General features: G+C 40.3%; 1 protein-coding gene across 1 annotated transcript; it reads left to right on the forward strand.

Annotated features, from left to right (window-relative positions):
- Window positions 1–3,774: 3,774 nt before the first annotated feature.
- Window positions 3,775–7,031, forward strand: LOC308078847 (T-box-containing protein TBX6L-like; the record flags this gene model as incomplete). The annotated part of the gene is made up of 8 exons (XM_080420190.1): window positions 3,775–3,781; window positions 4,292–4,439; window positions 4,559–4,661; window positions 5,182–5,346; window positions 5,470–5,616; window positions 5,735–5,909; window positions 6,188–6,353; window positions 6,500–7,031. The coding sequence occupies 8 exons, from the start codon at window positions 3,775–3,777 to the stop codon at window positions 7,029–7,031; spliced, it is 1,443 nt and encodes a 480-aa protein (XP_080276316.1).
- Between the last annotated feature and the right edge of the window lie 9,582 nt (window positions 7,032–16,613).

The raw sequence follows: 16,613 nt of genomic DNA on the forward strand, positions 1-16,613 counted from the left end.
GCACATGGATGGCCTTCAGCCAGGCACCAATATTCTGGAACAGAGAGACGCATCAGAGATCTAAGCAGTGCAAATTAGCAGTGTTGAAATGTAGCCTACTGAGGTTTGCCACTGACCTCCATGGGGGGTGATGTTCAGGGCACTAATTCAGTGGTGGACAGTACATTTACTTGAGTATTGTACTAGTACATTTTCAATATCTGTGCTTTCCAAGAGTATTTGTATTTTGGAATATGACTCACTCCACTACATTTCAAAGACAAATATAGTACTTTTTTTTTCAAACACTCCACTAGATCTGCAATTTTCACTATTATTGTAACAATTACTTTGTAGTTTGTACGTTTGTACAAAGTCTAAAGGCTTAAGTCTTTTTTAAAACATACATTTTTGAATATGTGTTTTAAAAGCAAGTCGGCTCTCTAGCAAGTACTTCAATTCAAGTACAAATTTGAATGAGCAACTTTCACTTGTAGTTGAGTAATATTTGACCAGCAAGAGCATCTAAATGTGCCATTTATCATATATTTTTGTATTCGGTTGAGCTTTTTTGTATGTTGTGTTGTGAAAGGTAGACTAACAACAGCAATAAATACATACACACGATAATAATATAGATTATACTAGGTTGTGATTAAATAAAAAAGTACAAGAAAAATACAATTAGTTGTTTGGGCCTTAACCTAAAAATGCAGGTCTTTTATTATTTCCTCCACCTCTGAATGTGTTTTTTGCAGATTAATCAGATTTTAGATTGACACTTGTTTTCTTTCTGCAACCATACTTTCATTAATCACTTGAAATCTGGCCTGCGTATTTTGGGCATGTCATTACAGGCGTGGAAGAAAGTAGCAAAAAATAGCTAATCTACAAGTGCACAATGCATCTCGATGTGATGAGTTGTGAGCTTGTAAATCAGCTGGACATTTTTTTCCCACCATCTATTTTTTATTTATTATTATGAAGTAAAGCCTCTGAAATAAGATAAGCTAAAGTTATATTTTTCAAAAAGGGCAGGCAGGACACACAAGTAAACAACATAGTCTGTGCTCTGATTTGGACCTTCTCTCTCGTCCAGGCACACATTACAGGCTCAGGCTGCACCCAGCAGATCAGAGGACACTTCCAATGGACATACACAGTGGTGGATGAAGTACTCACATTGTTTTGTATTACTTAAGTAAAAGTAGCAATACTACAATGTAGAATAAAACAATGTAAAAGTCTGGTTTTAAACATTTTAAGTACAAAAGATATTGGGATTGATTGAAATATACTTAAAGTACTCATTGTGCAGGATGCCCCACTTTAAAAGTTTTCAAAACGTATACAAATCTTTAGAAAATAGCCACACGTTGTGAGCTTGTACATCAGCTATATTTTTTATCATATTTGCCATCTGAGATGTAGTGGTGTAAAAGTATTGAAAATTGGAAAGACTCCAGTAGTAAGTAAGAATACCTCAAAATACCCACTTTGTACTTAAGTACAGTACTTTAGTAAACATACTCAGTCACTTTCCACCACTGCTTCCAGGGCACTTCAAATGGACATACAGCAGGGGGCAGGACCAAACGGCCTTGTAGGATTAGCAACCATTGTCAAGGCCAGACCCTAACTACAACAACCCCCTCCCTCCCTTCTCTGCTCCAATACACAACAAGCACAACCATCAGGAACAGTCTGGAGACTGAGGGCTGTTACATCCTGACGTTGTTCCTCCACCCCTGGGGTACAGATCTGTTTCATCCATCCACAGTGAAACATCCTGAGTGTTAAATTTTAAAGGACGACTTCACCACTTTTCAACATATCTTCATATAATATAGGTCCTCACTAATGCTCATGATAAAATGATAAAAAAAAAATCTACTTGGTCTGTGTCTCATAGGAGGGCTGTGGACAGTCCAGAAACCCGTCTACCAGTGACATCATCGTTAGGCAGGATTTTTCCCCCAAAAAGATTAAAAAAATGTATTCAGATTTTTATTAAGACGAGAACAATGGGATCTATTATTGCATTGAAACTTTCCAGGAATACAAAGCCTGCAGTTTCTATTAGCTTGGATTCCCCATTGATGATGTCACTGGTAGACGGGTTTCTGAATTGATTGATTGATGTACTTTTATTTAGTAACACATGAGAATAACAGTACATGGAAGTACAAATTCACAATACAAGGTCTACTAAACTGGAAGACTCATTAAGCACTGAGCTTGTTTAAGATGAGAACCCCATGCACACAAATCATGATGAACTGTCTACAGCCCTCCTCTGAGACACAGACTGATTAGAAAAAAATTGTACCATTTTATCATGAGCATTAGTGAGGACCTATTATATGAAGATATGTTGAAAAGTGGTGAAGTCGTCCTTTAACTCTGAGATGGTACAAAATGTAACCAAACGGACCCTACATTTTGTACTCTCTCAGAGTTACAAATTATATAAATTGACACTGCAGATTTGACTGTGTCCCCTTCTCCAGCTTGGAAGGAGAAATCGAAGTCCACCAAACATTTTCTGTCTTTTTTAACAGCAGGTCCATTTGGATACATTTGTAGACACTCCCAGAGTTAGATTAACACTGAGGCACTAAAATAAGCTAAAGTTAGTTTAAAAAGTCATGGACACACAAGTAAACAACATTGACTGTTGTTTTTACTGTGTAACCATCATGGGTTAGTTAGAAGCGCCAGATGAATACTCATACTTTACTGTATGTACATTTGCTTACAATCATGCCATCTGCTGGCATTGGCCAAAAACACAGCAAGCCATATTATTTTCTTTAAACCAGAATTGGCAAGATAGTTCATACATTTGTGATGTTTGGAGTGAATCCTGAGTGTTAAGGCTAGATAAATGGGATGTGCAAGGGTACATTTGAACTCTCTGGGTAAACATTGCTGTGTCTGTGATTTAAGTAAGAAACATACGTAAAATAATAATAATAATATAGAGTTAATGAGTGTGTGTACAACATTTTTAAGTTACCTACTATGGTTGCTTGTAATATTGCAATATTTGCAATCAGCTCTGTTAATTCAGTTCTTTATTCTTGTAGGCCTATTCATTTTATTGTATGTACATACATACATTTTGTTTTATGTCACACTTGCTTTGACAATGTAGACATGTGTTTCACATGCCAATAAAGCTCCATTGAATTGAACAGAGTTGAAATTAAATGAATGAGGCAGAGGAAGAAAACATACAAGGCTAATGAAAGATGGAATTGAGTAAAGCAGGCAAGCAACATGTTTCTCGGTCTCTTTTGCAACCACATGAAACCTAATGTCCCTATTCTGGGGGCAAACATAATTATGGCAGACAAATGCAGATTTACAAGCTCAGATCTGCAAGCTCACAACATGTTGCAAGCTTGTAGATATGCCATTTTGCCTAAATTAATGTTGATAAATCATTTTCAAATGGGGTCCACAGAGAATCCATATCAATTTGGGGGTCCTTGACCTTAAAATGTTTGAGAACCATTGACTCTCAGACACAAACAAGCATAGTGTACTCTGCAAGCATGTTGATGGCCCATGTGTATCCACTGGAACAAAAGGCCACCAACAACTCTAGTACATCTATGCATAATGTCACAGTGTGAGCACTCCCCTGATGAGCCCACTTCAAAGGGTTAGACACCAGATAATGAGTCTGCCTGCCCCCTCACTCTGCCCTGAGCACTCTACCTACCTAGGCCCCTCCCATTCTGGGAGGACCAATCAAGTTCAAGGGTCAGGCCTTCAGGAGTCCAAGCCATGAGGGGTGAGGATATTTAAAGGTCTTCACTCCATGGATGAACAGCACAGCACAACAACTTGAACTAAAGCTCTTGGAACTTCCTGTACTGTCTCTCTCAGAAGAACTTCAAGGCTCCACAGGCTGCTACTACTACTACAACTACTACTACTGCTTTGGCGAAGATCTTAAGAAGATAGAATGCAGCAAATCTGTGGTAAGTCTCACATTTAATTCTCTTTTGGATCAAACTTTACACAGGATGATCCTCTGTGTTATTTTAACTTGGAGGGTTACTTAAAACTGGTCCATGCATTGGGTTCCATGTGTACCCTCTTCAGAGTTAAATTAACGAATGGAACCAAATGGACCTGCAAGGGTGCATTTGGTTTCATCAAAGTTAAATTAACAATAAGGATTTGACTGCATTATAAGTGCATGAGCATGCAACTTGTGTGACATGTAGCTAAAAACACAGTGACCGATGTGATTTATTGATTTTAATTCTGGCTATATTCTATTTGTTTCTGTCGATAGACTCCAAGCCCAGCTTCAGCATGGCACAGTACCCTCCTGCAGATGAACCCTACCAGCAGGCAACCGCCAACTTGACTTTGGAGAACTCTGATCTGTGGAAGAGCTTCCATGCTTTTCAAACAGAGATGATAATCACCAAGCACGGAAGGTAAGACTTTCACCCAACACTCAGCAGCAACTGTAATAATCACAGGCATTTCTGTAGCTGGCCCTAATTAAGTTGGACAGTAAGTTCATCAGTGTTGTTTTTGTTTCTGTGCTTTTCAGGAGAATGTTTCCACACTGTAACATCAGCCTCTCTGGACTCCAGCCATATGCAAATTACGTTGTTATGGTGGACATGGTTCCTGTGGATAACTTCAGATACAAGGTAATAATAATTTACTGCTGAAATAAACAATATTTGAAGATGTGCAGATTCCATCTTAAGCCATTAGTCATCCCAGACATTGGCCCACCCACAATGGGCCAATCACCACAGCTCCTGCATATGAAAGAGTACTATCACTTCCTGTTTTTTCTACCCTCAGTTGGAGGGCTTTCAATTAGCATCCTTCCAAGACTTCTCCTCATAGGAGCAATCAGGCTTTTTATATGGCCCTCATATCAGTTGCCCTGGACCATTTGGTCTCACACACACACTTATTAGCATGCACATGAAAAGAGAGGTGAAGTACATTCGCATTTTATCACCAATATAGCAAACATCAACAAGGATAGACTTTCATCACATGTGGATTAATTTCATGCACTGCCTATTTGTTACGCAACAGATGTTGTATTTCTTGTGCAGAGAAAATTATGTAAAACCTGGTGAAGAGACTTGCTTGATCAGACTTGCCCCACGGTTTCACACCTAACCCCCCTTCTTCTCCTGTATCCTTCTGTAGTGGAATAATGACAAGTGGGAAGTAGCCGGGAAGGCAGAGCCCCAGCCCCCGTGTCGAACCTACGTCCATCCTGACTCCCCCGCCACGGGAACTCACTGGATGAAGCAGTCCGTGTCCTTCCTCAAGATGAAACTCACCAACAACACTTTGGATCAGTTTGGACATGTAAGGATAGCCTACAACTTGCAGTGTTATGAAAGCATATTGCTGCTGCTACTACTACTACTGTTAATAGCCGTCCTTATGCACATGATTCATGCTGTTTTGTGCTCTCTCTTTGATTATTAGATCATCCTGCACTCGCTGCACCGTTACCAGCCCAGGTTTCATGTGATCCAGGCAGACAGCCCATACACGGTCTGCTGGGGACATTTCCAGACCTTCTCCTTCCCAGAGACTGCTTTTACAGCAGTCACTGCTTACCAGAACACCAAGGTGTGTACCATTGCTGTGTTAAAAACAAACAAACAAAAAAAACTAATACAAACTTCTGTTATATCTTGATGCAAGCATTGATACTAGCATGGCTGACACCCCTTTCTCCCTCTTAAAGATCACCAAATTGAAGATTGACCACAACCCCTTTGCTAAAGGATTCCGAGAGGACGGTACCCACCCTCAAAGCAAGAGGTGCCGCTCAAACAACAGTCCCAAGAGTGCTGCCAAGAAAGCCAAGCTGGATATGAAGGCCGAGCTGGATATAAAGGCTGTGTACAATAGTCCCCCAGGTAATACCCCCCTCCAAAACATTATATTTGTGCTAATTGCAGCTTAAACTAAACCAGGAAGGAATTCGAATTGCATTAATGCCATCAGTCGTATACTGTATTATATTGTTATACTAAAATTGCTATTATTTCCATTGCTATTTGGTAGCTTTTTTGGGGAAAATCTTTTGCTCTGGCTGACTCTTTGTCTAGAGTATAATTGAATAACTTGTATAATGGGATGTAACTATAAAAAAAATCTTGGATCTCAAATTAAACTGTGTATATTACCCTCTTAGGCCTCCAGAGGTCGCCCTATGCCACTCAATCAGTGGAGGCCATGAAGAGTCCCAAGGAGGAAAGTCAACTTTCACCCTGGGCTGTGGAGTCCTTGGAACTGCAAGGACAAGACTACAGCAGTGAAGAGCAAATGGTCCCAGCATCCATGGCATACCAGCACTACCGGTAGGCTTACTATATACGATATAATGTAGAATAGCCAAGCCAGTTGGTTTAAACCAAATTATCATTTTTTATCAATGTCAGCAACATATATACACAAATGAGCGTGGATTGAGCATAACCCCAACCCTCTTTGTCTCCTCCTCCAGATCTGGCGAGCATTCCGGACTCCCTTCCCCTGTCTCTGTGGCGGGACTCCCTTCCCCTGTCTCTGTGGCGGGAGAATGTGACGGACGGCGCAGCTACGAATCCCACGTCCCAGACGTAGCCACCGTTCCCGAGCATTATAACCAGGGCTTCAGATTCGACCTCTGCAGGGAGATGGATCAACAGAACCAACAACGAGCCCCTGTCCAGAGCCAGGCTGCCATGCCCGGCCAAGACTACCGGTCTGCCCCCGTTGGCATGCCCATGCCATTCAAAACGAACGCCGGCATCCGGGGCTACCCAATCTATGGGCACGGGTACTACCCAGCTGAGCAGAGTATGAGTCACAGAGGAGAGGCTGAGGCAGCTGGACAGTACGTGATGCATCCACTCACACACCCCTCTCTCCAATCGCACGCCGCCGCCGCTGCCATCCCCGACCACAGCGGACACCAACAACGCAGCTACCATCACCATGGTGGAAACACAGCCGAGTGGAGCCAGTACCCACTCTTCTCCTACCCCTGTTGGTGAATTACATGACAAAATGACAATATGAAGACCCCCTGCTCTTTTTTATTTTTTATTTACCTATTTCTTGTCTTTTCTCTCTGCCAAGAGATGAAAGGAAGACAAGGCAAAGTTGTTTCGAGTGCATACTTAGCACACTTAGTTTCTTGGGGTAAAATGTAAAAAGCATTGTATGCAAATGAAGAACTTGTTTATCTTGTAAAAAGTTAGAGTTAGTTAAATTTAGAGAGTTGGACTCTCTGGGTTGTACAGTGTACATTAGCAATGGAGTCTGTTGATTCCCAGACTATGCATTCTATTTCTTAAGATTTGTTTTAGTTTTTTTGAGCGATATGCAACACTATTCTGTATCACTGTGTGATGGACAATAAAGTTTTTTTGAATTTTTAACCACGAGAGTTGTATGTTTATATGGCACAATCAAATTACTTTCCTTCATGTCCTGATACTTTCAACAATAACATACATTAATACTCAATTATTAGAATAAAAAAGTTAAAAAAAACCTCAGTAAGAGGATCATTACTGTGCTTGTGTCACCCTAGCAGGCCATCATTATCAGTATTTAAAATCAGTATTTCCGGAAGAGTACAACACAATCATTGAAGCAGAATAAGGCCTGGAATGAGTAGCACAGACAATAAAGGTGAAACACACCAAGAAAAGGAGAACAGGAGAGAGAGAGAGGGACCTGTGTAGGACCGAGAGACAGACTATCACAGGGCACAGTGAGCCTCACTCAGCAAAGTGAAGAGAGCTAGCTAGGAATTTCATGCTCTGGCCTCGTTCCCGCAGCAGATGGCAGAAACGTCTGTGCTGTTAATGTTTTATGAGGAAGAGAGACAGGGTATCTGGGACATGTTTGAGGTGTCATAAGTTACACATAGCAAGGATTTTGTTTTTAAATATTGTTTCTGTTCCGTCAGAACTTGCTGAACTCTCTCTCTCTTTCTCTCTGTTATAGAGACTAAAACACAGTTCACCGGATGGTTGCAAAACTTAACAGACTCACCAGAGGCTAGTGACTTCATAACATTGGCTGTTACGGGATTGAACCCGTAAATGTCCTAAATTGCCTATTACGCAATGATATTTTGAACCACCAGGCTGTCCTTCCACATGGGTTAAAGTGATAGGTCACCCCTAAAATGACTATCGATTAGTCACCCCATGGAGACTTGAATTCATGGATATTTTATAGTTTTTGCTGCATTCCTAAGCCAATAATTTGATGACCGGCAGCGGTTCTGGTAGGAGACACAAAGAGTCTCCTTTGTATCTCCTACTGGAACCGCTGCATACCGGTCCACTGGTCACCAAGTTATTGGCTTAGGAATGCGACCCAAAAAATATCCATGAATTCAAGTCTCCATTGGGTGACTAATCGATAGAAAAAAAGTTGGGTGAACTATCCCTGTTCTTCCCCCATAAACAAGTCTGCGCTGGCCTTGTACTGGTCTACTTAGGGTTGACCTAAGACTTAGGTCCTAAGTAGACCCCCCAATTTGCTCATTGGCAAAACGTTGGCCCCCTCAGTGCTGCCCTCACTTAACCATCAGGAAGCCCTCACTGCCCTCTCTAGGCATTGGGCCTGGTTAGGCTGTGTGGGCTGGTGTCGGCTGGTCTTGCCTTCAGTGCCCACAAAAAGGGTAGCCTCCCTGTCAGAATTTTTGCCTTCTATTGCAACTCCTGAGTTAAATGGAGACAGGTTTTTATTCCAGGCATAAATTAAATGCATTAATACAATACAAAATGTGGTAGCAGTCTCTAGCTCCAGTAATATATTCAGGGTTTTATGTATTATCATCACACCGTGTCACATGACAGAGGGCTTTCGCTGCACTACAGCCACGTCCCCTTTTCCCCATGTTGGATGTTCAGAGCAGCTCCAGCAGGGAGGTTGTAGCATTATAAACAATACAGATAGAGGAGCTTAAACATTTATTGGAGCAAAAAGAGAGAAAGAAAGATATGACCAGGTGGGTCAGACGGGGGCTGCCCGCTGGTCACTGTCTGTAGTAATCTACATCTGTGAGGTGTAGGCTAAGTTTGTTTTCATTCACTTTGTTCATAATGCTATAGCCTACCATGTAGGGGTGGGACGATATGGGTACCTCACGATACGATATATATCACGATATTAGGCCCACGATAACAATATATATCACGATATTCGACGATGTTCGATATATTGCGATATCACGATATTCGATATATATTGCAAGAAATTTCACCAACGATATATCACGATATCTGAAAATATCGATATATTGCGATATCACGATATATTGCATGAAAATTCACCAACGATATATCACGATAGTCCTTGTATTCAATTCATAAACATAAAATAGCACCAAACGGTTCAAAATCATCATTACACAAATACAGAGTAGGAAAAACAACGTATCAGAAACTTTTTTTTTTTATATCGATATTTTCTGGCAGTGTATCGATTATTTATCGCGGGAGAAAGTATCGCGATATATCGATATATCGTCCCACCCCTACTACCATGGGGAAGCAGCACTTAGTTTTTATGCACCACATATCTGGAACAAACTCCCAGAAAACTGCAGGTCTGCTGCCACTCTTATTTCTTTTAAAACACAACTAAAGACCTTTCTGTCTGCCGCTGCCTTTGATTGAGTTATTTTTCTCTTTTCTCCTCTCCTCTGCACTGTAACGGTATCTAGCACAGCAACACTGTAGCCTTCAGTGCAGCTAATCATTTGTCAATAAAGGACTGTTATCTTTAACTTAACTAACCGTTGAACTATAATTAAACAATCATACTAATGTCAGGTCATGTTAATGTTGGTGGCTGTGATTATTATTCCCCAAAACAAGAAACTGATGATAATAATAACTAGAAAATGTGCTCCTCGGAGCACAAGTCTCCGCCAGCAGACTATAGCAATTATATTATCATAGCAATAACTAATGAGATACAGTAGAGTAAAAGATATATATTTTAGTTAAATAAAAAGGTGTATGTTAAACAGAGCTAAGAATCATAAAGAAAGAATGAAATTAATCAGAGATTCTTAGCTCTGTTTAATTGAAGCAATGCTCTGTTTACATTGAAGCAATCTATCATATGGGAGTCGTCATAATTGACTGGTTTGTTCAAATACTTGTCTGTCTTCTTCATCTTCATTGTCTTGAACAGTTTCAGCAGTTGATTGGTGTGTTTGATCAGCTTTGGCCTTCTGCGCCTTTGTTTGACCAATGTTAGGTGTTCTCAGAGGGACACACACACGCACGGACGGGTGATTTGGACTAGAAGATACTGTTCCAATCAAGACTGATTGATCCTGTCTTACCTCGCTTCAAAAACGTAAACGGTTTTTTGAAGTGACACACCTATTTATAGAATTGTATTTCGTCATGCATTCCTCTAGCCAATCAAAGGCATTGGTGTCAACATATTAATACGTATTAAGATTTCGGTCTTGTTGTGGGATCAATTCAACTCTAGTCCTCTTCTGTGTTACTGTTGTAGATGAGTATGCTTTCTTAGCTTTGGCCTTCTGCGCCTTTGCTTGACCAATGTCAGGTGTTCTCAAAGGGACACACACACGCACGGACGGGTGATTTGGACTAGAAGATACTGTTCCAATCAAGACTGATTGATCCTGTCTTACCTCGCTTCAAAAACGTAAACGGCTTTTTGAAGTGACACACCTTTTTATTATAGGATTGTATTTCGTCATGCGTCCCTCTAGCCAATCAGAGACATTGATGTCAACATATTGACACGTATTAAGAGTTCGGCTTTGTTGTGGGATCATTTCAACTCTAGTCCTCTTCTACGTTACAATTGTAGATGAGTATGCTTTCTTAGCTTTGGCATTCTGCGCCTTTGCTTGACCAATGTTAGGTGTTCTCAGAGGGAAACACACACGCACAGACGGGTGACTTGGACTTACTGAAGGTACTGTTCCAATCAAGTCTGATTGATCCTGTTTTACCTCACTTCAAAAAGTAGTGGCTTTTTGAAGTGACACACCTATTTATAGAATTTTATTTCGTCACGCGTCCCTCTAGCCAATCAGAGGCATTGGTGTCAACAAATTGACACGTGTCACGTGGAGCTTGCCCAATGTTAGCTTGGCTAACAATGTTTGCTCACACAAAGCGAAAACATATTCTCCACCTTCGGCGGAGACAATAACTAGAAAGTACTGTTCCTGAAGAAACAGTGTGGGATCGCTAAGAATGTTGCTGGTATTGAGTATTGATAGTGTTAGTAGTGTTATAGTAGGGTCATAATACAATGACATCAGTATTATGACGTCACTAGAATGGCATTACCATTCACTAGAATGGCATTATGCATTATGACGTCACTAAATGGCATTTCTCCATTGAAATTACCCAAAAAACGGGGGGAATAATAATAATAATAATAAATAGTGAAGATAACATTAGTGTGATTGCTAAAGCGATCCCACAATAATAAACTTTATTTGTATAGCACCTTTCATGACATGAAATGCAGCTCAAAGTGCTTTACAGAGCAAGAATACAATTACAGTTACAACTAATTTAACAATAAAACAAAAAAGAAAAGCAAAAGCATAAAACAACATTAAAATAATAGCAAAAAGGCAGTGAATCAGGCAATACAGTGAGGACATGGATAACAACACAGAGATTAAAAAATCAACCAAAGCAAGAGTGAATAAGTAGGTCTTGAGCTGTGCTTTAAAGCTATTGACAGAGGCTGCCTGTCTTAGGTGTAATGGGAGTTTATTCCACGCTGTCGGTCCGTAGAAGCAGAATGCTGCTTCACCGTGTTTTTTATAAGTCATTGTAGGCACCTCGAGCAGGTCAGCACTTGAAGACCTGAGGGGCCGGTTTGGAACATATAGGCAGGCAGTCATAGATGTAGGAAGGTGCCAGACCATTTAGAGCTTTATAAACTAGTAAAATCATTTTAAAATAAATCCTAAAAACAACTGGGAGCCAGTGTAGTGAAGCTAGAACTGGAGTAATATGTTCTTCTCATCTTAGTTTTAGTTAAAACTCTGGCTGCCGCATTTTGAACAAGTTTGTTATCTGTCAGTTGTTTTCTTTGGCAGGCCAGAGTAAAGTGCATTGCAGTAATCAAGCCGAGAGAAAACAAAAGCGTGGATCAGCGTTTTTGCACAATCCAACGACAGACTGAGTTGATGAAAACGAAAAAAAATATGAAAAAAAGTTGATGAAAATCAACTCAGTCAGTCTGCAGTGGCTGGTATGATAATGACAGGCTTTGCCTTGCCAGAATGTAATAAAACAAACTCCAGCATTTAAAATGTATGATTAGTAACACTTCACTTAAAGGGTAGCACTCCAGACAGTTTTTAAGTTGCTTGATTCCATATTTAGATATTTGATATTCACCAGACACTCTGACTTCCTATACAAATCCATTGTAATTTCTGTAAATTGTAAGCATCAGATTCACTGAGAAAACACGTCCTTGGTTCTGGCATGTCCTTCTAATGCGTGAGGGGGCCGTGTTTATTTTTATTTCATCAAATTAGTTTTTCTATTTGATTAAACAAAAAAAAACACTGCTCCTTCACGCATTTAGAAGAACAATATCAGTCACCAGAACCAATGAATCTATCAATGTTTAAAATAAAATTTGACGTTACATTTGGTTCATAATATAGGTTTGTATCTCATCACTGACAATGCAACTAGGTAACTGTCACGGGGTAGCCCGTGCCCTATATACACACACGCACATACAATCAAGGACCTTGCACACAAACCACACAGCTGAGTCCAATGACTAATTGACATCACCAGCTCAATTGGAAGTAACCTCGATCTCCAGGCTTTTATTGTTTAGTTTTGCTAAAAAATAAAAGCCTGGAGGAGCATGTCGGTGTACCCGGTATGGGAAGTGTTTCATTTCCCCAACCAACCAGAGTGCAGTGGGCGTCGCTCGTAATGATGTGTTAACGGGGCGGGGGTTGACGGACAGATCGGTGAACCAATGGGATCAGGCGCAATCTCTCCGCGCCTCTATACACCCGCCCCTCTATACACGAAAACAGGAGCGCTAGTGCAGCCTAAATTGGAAGTGACTGTTCAGTAGAGTTGCATGTTTCCTTTGTGCATGTTACAGTATTGGAAAACCAGTCAGATTGAAAAAGGAGTGCTCGTTTTCTTCCTAGCGCCGGGGCTGGGAAATGACGTCTCGGAGGTACCGAGACTAGGGGGGGATGATTTACGATTTTGTTCCAATCGGGACATAACTCGGACGGCGCTGAGTCGGCTGAAGGTGACTTTGCAACGCTCAGCACGGCGACTCGCTCGCCTGAGCTCACTCCACGGTGCCTAGGTTGAAAATGGGGGAATTTGTCCTTTAAGAATGATACAAAGAGAAAAGATCATTAATTATTATTATTAATAGTTATACAAAGACAAAACTCATTGTCAGACTCACGCTTTAATAACTGAATCAACATGGTTTCATCTCTAGGGGCAGAGATGGGCGAAAATACAAAAAGTATTTTTATACATCACAATACAAATACAAAATACTGGTCTGAGAAATGTATTTGAGATACAAATACAGATCTCGTATTTTGAAAATACATTTTATAAAAACTAACCCTAAACCAAATATTAAATTGATTGCCTGTGTCAGAATTTATACGAATAAATGTATCATCATACAAGCAGGTGTTTGGAGATACTGACCTCAGGATACTGACCAGGATACTGACACCAGGATACTGACCAGGATAGCAGCATGCTATGTAAAGTTAAAAAACACTTGGACACGCATCCTAATTCAGGTGCCCACTCGTCCAGGTGCCCACTCATCCAGGTGCCTAGTTATCGCCACCCCTAAGTGCCCACTTGTCCAGGTGCCCACATGTCCCTAGTGCCCAGATGGTTTTGGTGCCCACCTCTCCAGGTACCCAGTCATCCAGGTGCCCAGTCATCCCAAAAATATGTATAAAAATGTCCCTAGTGCCCACCTGTCTTGTGTTCGCCCACAGGGGGAACACTGTGGGCGAACACTTGTAGATTGTCTATTTTTGCTATTTTTGAATTTGAATTCTGAACAGTTTTTGGACCCCCACCCGGCAGCAATGCTGTCAATTACTCAATTACTCTCCTCCACATGTGGAGGAGAGTAATCTACTCTCCTCCACATGTGGAGGAGAGTAATCTACAAGCTCAAAACGCTTTGCGATACCATAAGTTTTAAGCTTGTAGATCTGCATTTTTTGCTACTTTTATGAAACACTATAGTATGACAAAGTAGGACATCTTTTTTTTCATAAATTTAATTTATGAAAAAGTTAAAATATTGAGATAAGAGCTTTCTGCCCAACAGCAAAGAATGGTTGTTTCATTGTGTGTGACCAATATACAGTATAGCCTATTTACTAAGTTTAAGTTAGTTTTTCATTTATCAACAGGGATGGAAAAAAAGTGTCTTGCTCGGTGGCACTTTGCACATAGACAACATGTGTGGTCTGGGAGGTGAACCGGTGACGATACCCATAGTCAGGGGATATTAGCAGAATATTTTCCAATCTTGGAATAAATTCCTTACCAAAAAAAATCTTCGCCAATGTGTTTGTAAAGGTGTCTAGTAACACATCTCACAAAGACTGAAATGCAGTCCCCCTAGGAGAATTTTTGACAGCTCCTTAAAGTTGGGGTACCCACCATAACCTTGGTTTAAAAAAAATCAAAACAAAATATCAAATTTTAATTCTGTTTTAAGTAGCATGTGAGGGGTCAAACTAGGGTGTTTTTATGATTCTGAATCCATTGCAAGCATTTGTTTTGCACCAAAATCAATCCTTGGGCTAAAAACGGCCATAGCCATCCTTTTCCAGGTATACTTTTTGTGTAAAAAGCCCATTGAGATAGGGACGTTTTTAGCCCAAGGAGTGGTTTTGGTGCAAAACAAATGCTTGCAATGGATTCAGAATCATAAAAACACCCTAGTTTGACACCTCACATGCTACTTAAAACAGAATTAAATTTAGATTCTTTTGGGGATTTTTTTTTAACCAAGGTTATGGTGGGTACCCCAACTTTAAGGAGCTGTCAAAAATTCTCCTAGGGGGACTGCATTTCAGTCTTTGTGAGATGTGTTACTAGACACCTTTACAAACACATTGGTGAAGATTTTTTTTGGTAAGGAATTTATTCCAAGATGTTTTTAATATCCCCTGACTACCACTCATTAACAAAGTTAAGAAGAGAGCGTTTAAATTGTATGACCACCGAACAGAAAGCAACCCAGACACGCTCCATAACATAGCCATCAACATAGAGAAAACCTACAGGGATGCCCCCTTTACTGTGTCAGCTGGTTCAGGAACACAAGCACAGCTACCAGACAGAAAACCCATTGGACTGATTGGAACCAGATTACAAGAAAACAATAAGAAAGCTACCTGACATACTGGAAAGAGACAACCCAAAACCAAAGCAAAATGGAATGCTATCCAGCCCTATAGAGAATATACATTGACAGAATACCTGAGCACGGTGAATGACCCAAATCTAAGGAAAGGCCTTGACTAGGTACAGACTCTGTGAACACAGCCTTGCAATAGAGAAAGGCCGCCACAGACAGACCCCGCTCCCAAAGGAAGACAGACTATGCACCCACTGCACACAAAATGTGGTGGAAACAGAGCTACACTTTCTAGCCACCTGCCCACTATACCAAGACATCAGAGATTACATAAATCCAAAGTGAGTTTAAAACATGACCAACGACAAAAAAAAAACATACCTACTGGGATAAATCAACAATGTGCGAACACAGCAGCAAGATTTGTGAACTGTTACTGATAAAAGAAGGTTAGCCAATGGAATACAACCACCCTGCACTATCTGTACAGAGGGGACCTCTGACATACCTGCTACCTTTAAATACATATTAAACCTGAGGCTTTTTTGTATACTGTTTAAATAGTTTTGGGGGAAATGCTGCTAATTGTCCCAAAAGTGAGTAAGTGACTACAAAAGATTGCTGCTATTTGTCTAAAAAAAGCTTTATACATGTATGTACTGTATATAACATGTACAGTATATAACATCGCAATGTGACATAGCTCTGTTTAACACAATAATATACCCCCTCCAACTGTACATACTTACCCCATTTGTTCCTTAAATTGTTTTAAATATGTTTTGACACTTGCTTTGGCAATGTAAACGTATGTTTTCTCATGCCAATAAAGCAGCTTTGAATTGAATTGAAAATTGAATTGACCTTCTGTTTACAGACGGACTCTCTACTCACTAAACTACGACCAGCCTTTCGAAATGCTGAATAAAGTTCAAATAGCTTTCATATTCCCGTGAATGACATACAGTATTTTATGTTCTATCAGCCAAAGGTATAACATTGAGATAGACTTTGGCAATGAAAATCTTGTTAAAACAGCCAAATGGTAGGGCTCTTCAACAAGCACTGAGGTTCTCTGTAACATGAGATGGGTCTTCAACAAGCAGTGATAGGAAAAGTCACATACTGTACTGTACCGTAGGCCTAATAGTCACAACATCTTTTTTGATTGATTGATTGAATACTTTATTTAG

This window comes from Gymnoscopelus braueri (genome assembly GCF_963280865.1).
Source record: "Gymnoscopelus braueri genome assembly, chromosome: 22".
Lineage (NCBI taxonomy): Eukaryota > Metazoa > Chordata > Actinopteri > Myctophiformes > Myctophidae > Gymnoscopelus > Gymnoscopelus braueri.